General features: G+C 37.4%; 1 protein-coding gene across 1 annotated transcript; it reads left to right on the top strand.

Moving 5' to 3' along the window:
• The first annotated feature begins 3,138 nt into the window (after positions 1-3,138).
• LOC100618965 (nucleosome assembly protein 1-like 1) lies at positions 3,139-5,099 on the top strand. Its single transcript, XM_056799470.1, has one exon. The coding sequence runs from the start codon at positions 3,224-3,226 to the stop codon at positions 4,400-4,402; it is 1,179 nt and encodes a 392-aa protein (XP_056655448.1). The 5' UTR covers positions 3,139-3,223; the 3' UTR covers positions 4,403-5,099.
• The last annotated feature ends 1,669 nt before the right edge of the window (positions 5,100-6,768 follow it).

Genomic DNA, 6,768 nt, shown 5'->3' with positions numbered 1-6,768 from the left:
TCTATTTCTGAGATTCTAATATTTGGGGAGCAGAATTTCTATAAAGAGATAGAACAATCTCAAGCTTATTGAATATAACTACTCAGTAAATATCTCCTGATTGCTCATTATCAAAAGAAAAAAAACACATTGATTCAGGCATTCTGGAGGTACAAAGAAAGGCAAAAGTCAGTCCCTGCTCTCAAAGAAATAGAGAATGCAAGTTATATACAGTAATAGATAGAGGGAAAGCATTCAAATTGGTAGGGAAAGGTCTCCAGTAAAAGAATGGATTTTAGTTGGAACTTGGAGAAATCTAGGGAGGTCACTAGTATAAGACAAATGGAGAAAGTTGTGAATTTCTGGCATAAGAAGCAGCTAAAGCAAATTTCCAGAGCCAATAAAGGGAGTGTCATGTTTTCAAAACATTCTGGAAGCCAGTGTTCCTGGATCAAAGAGTACATGTATGGTATAAGAAGAATGGCTAGGTAGGAACAGGATAGGCTGTGGAAGTGTTAAATGCGCAGAGGAACTCCTCTGATGACATATAAGGGCGACCAGGATTTAATGTAACCTGGTCGGGAAGGGCAGTTCCTTCTATACTCAGAGAGCAAAATGGCTGCACTCTCTGAGCTGGGCCAGCAAAACCGCTAAAGGGGATAGCACAGCAAACTGTGACAGAGAGAGATAGACACCTTAGGAGTCTAGTATAATGGGCTGGCTAGTGGGTTTGTTCCACCTAGCCTATCTAAGGTGTTCTTCCCTGAGACAGAGTGCTAACCTGAAAGAGAGGTCAGGTTGAGTGACCGGGAGGTTTTGCTCGACCCAGTCAGGTAGGACTTTCTCTCCAGACTATGAACCAAACTGTCCGATTCCTATCTTATCCCACAATATAGCTGATCTGACTGTTTCTTGTTATATGGCTATTTATTTAAATAAAGTAAAACAGAGATGAGGTCAGGAAAGAGGGTTGTGAGGTTCCCTAACAAGTGAAGCAGTCTTCAAAAGTCAAGTGCCTTCAGCCCTCTGCTAAAGCCAAGGCAAGCCTGAAAACCCTTGCCATATGGCATTTCCCCTCTAGGCTGGCTAATCCTAGGCTAAATCCACGAAGGGGTAAATCTCTAGGTAACAGTTTCCAAAGATGAGCCTTCAGGCTTCAGGACCAACCACATCCAGCCTCAAGGCTAATCCTGAAGGCAAACAAAACAGTCCAATCAGCTCCCACAGGGGTCTTGCTTTTCTCAGTGTGACAGGAATGATTTGCAGGTCTCAGCAGATCTCTGGATTTGATGAAAACCCTCACTGCAATGGTTTTACTTCTAAAACCTGGAGTAGGGGTCTCAGAGCTGGCTCTTTCCTCCATGTCCAAGAGCCCCAACCCTCCTGAGTTCCCACCTCCCAGCCCCCCATTGAAGTCCCAGAACCCCCTGCTTTTGGATTCTTTTCTGTTCCTCAATATTTCATGGTATTTTCTTGCAAAACCCTTCTCTCAGAAGACAATCCCAAAAAGCCAAATTTGTATTTGATTTTTGAGGAAACAGAGTTCCACTGGAGATTACTGAGTAGAGTAGAGCTATGCTTTAAGTACAGTGGTTGGATATGTGCTTTAGGAAAATCACTTCATTGGCTGAAGAGCAGATAGATTGATGTGGGAAGAGAGTGTAGGCAGGAGGACCCATCAACATGCTGTTACATCATTCCAAGAGTAACAATGTCTGCCTGCACTAAAGTGATGACAGTGTCAGAGTACAGAAGTAAACATATGTGAAAGATCTTACAACAGCAACATAGATAACCCTTGAAAACAGATTGAATCAGGTTTGGGGAGGGAGGTTTTTTTTTTAATATTTATTTTTTAAACATTTTATTTAATTGATTAATTTAGAGTATTTTTCCAGGATTACAAAAATCATGTTCTTTCCCTCCCCTCCACCAACCTCCCCTCCCATAGCTGATGCAAGATTCCACTAAGTTTTAAGAAAGACTTATTTCCATATTATTGATATTTGCACTAGGGTGATCATTTAGGGTTTATAATCCCAATCATGTTGGGGAGGGAGGTTTTAGAGATACTGCAGGATGCTAGTTTGTGAAACTGAGCTACTGAGATAATCATGTTGACCTCTATAGTAATAAAGAATTTGTAGGAGTCGGTTTCAGGCAAAAGATAGAGTTCCTTTTTGGACATGTTTATAATATGTCTACTGGACAAACAGAGATAGATGTTTGAAAGGCAATAGGATTTTTTAAGACTGGAGATCAGCATAGAGATTGGGGAGGATAGACTGATATGAGAATCATTGCCTTAAAGATGACAATTAAATCTGTGGTGACTGATACCAGTAGTCAGTGAAATTTCTAAAATTATTTAAGTGTGATTTCTAAGAGTTATGGCTTTTTGCATATTTCTGTAGAACAATATGTGTTCTTCAAATCCATAGAAATAAAAAGATAAGCATCAAATTAGAATGTCATGAAATAAAGCACTCAACTCACAAAGAACTAATTATGATGGTTGACCAGTTCGATGTGATTTTATTTGGTCAGACTCAGAAAGACTGTCAACCTACTGTCAATAGAAGCACAATGTAGGACCACAGCCACTACAGTGATGTCATAAAATAATTACTTGTAATTCAAAGGGGGTTGCATATATTGTTTTCTTTTCCTCAATTGTCACCCTCAAGAGACTACACAATTCTAAACAAATGAAGATTTTTTTAATTCCTTCATCTGTTAAAATATACAAAAGAGATGCTTAAAATATTCATTGAATTGGATTAATATATGTTGGCTTGATAATATCATATCAACATTATTATGTTCATTTCTGGTTACCAAATTTTAAGAAAGACAGGAACAAATGAGGACATGTGAAGTTGAAGGGAGAAGAGATTGACAAGGGAGGAGATAGCAAGATGATATGAGAATACTTTAAATGAACTGTACTATAAATGTTTATTCTAGAGAAAAGATTTAGTGGAATAGTTTTTTCAATACTTTTATGAGTTCCATGTGGAAGATGAATTAGAAATATATTTAGTCCTGAGGGCAGAACCAGAAGAAATGTTTGGAATGTATTGAGAGGCAAATTTCAAATCAATGTAAGGAGACAAAAACGTTTATTAGAACTGCTTAATGCTGCTGCCACCATTGCCGTTGTCGCCCTGAGTCACAGTCTGCGCAGCTCCAGCTGCTTGGTTCCCACAGCAGCTGCGGATCTCATATTTGGAGGTCTTACAACATGGCAGATATTGACAACAAAGAAACTGAACTTGACCATCAAGATATGGAGGATGTTGAAGAAGTAGAAGAAGAAGAAACTGGTGAAGATGCAAATAGCAAAGCTCGTCAATTGACTGTTCAGATGATGCAGAATCCTCAAATTCTTGCAGCTCTTCAGGAAAGATTGGATGGTTTAGTGGGAACATCTACTGGATACATTGAGAGCTTGTCAAAAGTAGTTAAGCGACTGGTGAATGCCCTCAAAAACCTTCAGGTGAAATGTGCACAGATAGAAGCCAAGTTCTATGAGGAAGTTCATGCTCTTGAAAGAAAGTACGCTGTTCTTTACCGGTCACTTTTTGATAAGAGAAGTGAAATCATCAATGCAATTTATGAATCTACAGAGGAAGAATGTGAGTGGAAACCTGATGATGATGAAGAAATTTCAGAGGAAATGAAAGAGAAGGCCAAGCTTGAAAAGGAGAAAAAAGATGAAGAAAACGAAGACCCTAAAGGAATTCCTGAATTTTGGCTGACTGTTTTTAAAAATGTTGACTTGCTCAGTGATATGGTTCAGCAACATGATGAACCTATTCTGAAGCATTTGAAAGATATTAAAGTGAATTTCTCAGATGCTGGACAGCCTATGAGTTTTACATTAGAATTTCACTTTGAACCCAACGAATATTTCACAAATGAGGTGTTGATGAAGACATATCGTATGCGGTCAGAGCCAGATGATTCTGATCCCTTCTCCTTTGATAGACCAGAAATTATGAGTTGCACAGGGTGTCAGGTAGACTGGAAGAAAGGGAAAAATGTTACTTTGAAAACTATTAAGAAGAAACAGAAACACAAGGGACGTGGGACTGTTCGAACTGTGACCAAAACAGTTTCCAATGATTCTTTTTTCAATTTCTTTTCTCCTCCTGAAGTTCCTGAGAGTGGAGACCTGGATGATGATGCAGAGGCTATCCTTGCTGCAGATTTCGAGATTGGTCACTTTTTACGTGAGCGTATCATCCCAAGATCAGTATTATACTTCACAGGGGAAGCTATTGAAGATGATGACGATGATTATGATGAAGAAGGTGAAGAGGCTGATGATGAGGAAGGGGAAGAAGAAGCTGATGAGGAAAATGATCCAGAATATGATCCGAAGAAAGATCCAAACCCAGCCGAGTGCAAGCAGCAGTGAGAGCAATGTGTGCTGTGGCCTTGAGGATTACTGCACTGTCCCAGCCTAAACACAAATAGTAGTTACTTACAGTCTTATGTTTTGTATTTTCTTGGTAGAATCAAGTAAACAATTTTTGTTAAAAAAGGAAAAAAAGAAAAAATGAACGTTTAAGAACCAGTTCAAATTATAGGTTCATTCTACCTAGCATTTTAATAGTATAATTTCTGTTGGATATGTAAAATGCAGTAAATCCCCTAACGCATGTCCATTGCTACATAGTTTGGTTCTTGTGAAGTCTTTTGTCATGTAGCTATTAGAGACTGCAGCTGCAAAAATTATCCAAACTGTTATTTGAGACCAATATTGGTTTAGAAAAAAGAAATCCTTCTGAAGAACCAACCAAAGTATTTTTTCAGCCCAGTAGTTGAATGGGTTTAAGTCTGCTTGCACTAGCTGTGCCTTCATTACTTTGTTAGAGAAATGCAGTGACTTGTACTAACTAGGAGACATTTTGAAAATTGATTTGAGAAGAGACTAGTATACGGTTAAGAATTTCTAGTAAGACCACATCTAATGTTCATAACTGTCTGCTTGTTTATGGATTTTTGTATTTTAATGTGACATAGTGATCTACAAAGAAACTTAGTCATCCTATTAAGGTTATTGTTTACCACTGGGGTGTGAATAAAACCTAGTATTTTCAGAAAAAAAAGAACTGCTTAAAAGTGAAACATTCTGTTTTTAGAGGAAGTGAGTTCCCTGGTAACTGGAAGTATATAGTCAAGGGCTAATTGACAGATTGTCTTCAATGTCACAGAGAGGATTCCTCTTTGGGAAAAGAGTTGTGGGGCTATATAATATCCAATATTCCTTTCAACTCTGACCTTCTCTGATGCTGCAATTCTTTCATTATATTTTTTGCCTAATTGAATAAACTAAAGAATAGATAACAGAAAGAATGAATCACAAGAAGGGTGGGGAAAGAAATATAAAAATCTATAGGGAATTTTTGCAGTGAAAATTCTCTCCACCAAAGCAGATCATTTTACTTAATCTGTAACAATTTAGAAATTTTCCTGGAGCAGTATTGTCAAATTCACATAGAAATGAATCCCTTAGCTTCATATTGACTTAGAAAATTACAATTTAATATTATCTATATTTTGTTGTATTTCTATTTATTTTGTACAACGTTTCCCAAATGTGTTTTAATCTGATTCAGGTTGCACTCATTTTTAATGTGCTTGGGGTGCTTGGGCCTATGTCCCAATTTGGACAGTTTTGAACCTGGAGCACTGAGATGTTAAACCTTCTGTCATGTTGTAATCACATAGCAACTACATGTCAGAGGAAGAATTTGAATACATTTTTTAACTCTTTATTCATCATATCCTTCTATTGAGCAGTGCCATTTTGATGGAAATGAGGAAGAGAAGGAAGTGAATGATTTTGGGGGCCCTCTTCTTCAATGTTTCTCATAAGAAAATCTAGCATAATGATTATACTATAGGACCCTAATAACTATTCTATGAGTAAGTATATCCTTTCATTGGAGCCATTGATTCAAAAGATATATAGTTTAATCTTTCTAGAGAGGCAAATAATAAGAACTGCCACTGTAAAAACAACATTAATCAGACCAGGATGGATACAGAAATGGTTAATTCAATGATCTGCATCAATAGACAGTATAAATGTGGGGAAAGCATCTGGGCACATAAAAAGCATTATACCTATATTTTCTCATAAATATCAATTTCTTTGTAAGCAACTATATCAGTGAGGTTTTCAGGTTGATATAAGAGAAAATTGAACATTTAAGCTAGCTACATATTTATGTATTTTTAAGAAACCATTTAAGTGAAATGAGAATAATTAATTGAATTCTACTATCCCAATTGATAGGCATTTGACTATTTCTGGTAGATCATGTCAATATTACTGCTAAAAAAGCTTAGTACTTGCCCTTGTGACACAATACTAAGTGTAAAAAGATAAAAATTAAGAACGAATGGACATTGAGTCAGAAGGAGATATCCACTCTCAATTGACTTTCAAGGGAGTGACAGCATCTGCTCTGACCTTTTTATTTTTCTTTTCATCTCCTAAGTCCCCCCCCCTTTGGGACATTTTATGGAGAGTAGATGTCAGAGTGGGGAAAGGGCAAATGGTGGCAACCCATATATGAAAGAAGGTACATAGAGTGCCTAATCAAGCCTGAGCCTGGGTCTTCAACCCTTGGCAAATTCTACTCTGTTTTTCATTCTCTCAACATAGATTATTAACTAGTGATGTAGAGATGGGTATTTCCTTCCTGGGAGTCAAACTTGTGAATATGAGAATTTGGGAGCTGACAGGTTTTCCAGTTGGCCTTAGATGAATTG

Source organism: Monodelphis domestica, chromosome 5, assembly GCF_027887165.1.
Source record: "Monodelphis domestica isolate mMonDom1 chromosome 5, mMonDom1.pri, whole genome shotgun sequence".
In the NCBI taxonomy this organism is placed as follows: domain Eukaryota; kingdom Metazoa; phylum Chordata; class Mammalia; order Didelphimorphia; family Didelphidae; genus Monodelphis; species Monodelphis domestica.
Note: the sequence above shows the minus strand (reverse complement) of the source record. Positions and strands in the feature narration are given on the sequence as shown.

Bases quoted from the DNA above. Each gene is read 5' to 3' on its own strand.
- LOC100618965 (XM_056799470.1), top strand. From the start codon at position 3,224: ATGGCAGATATTGACAACAAAGAAACTGAACTTGACCATCAAGATATG.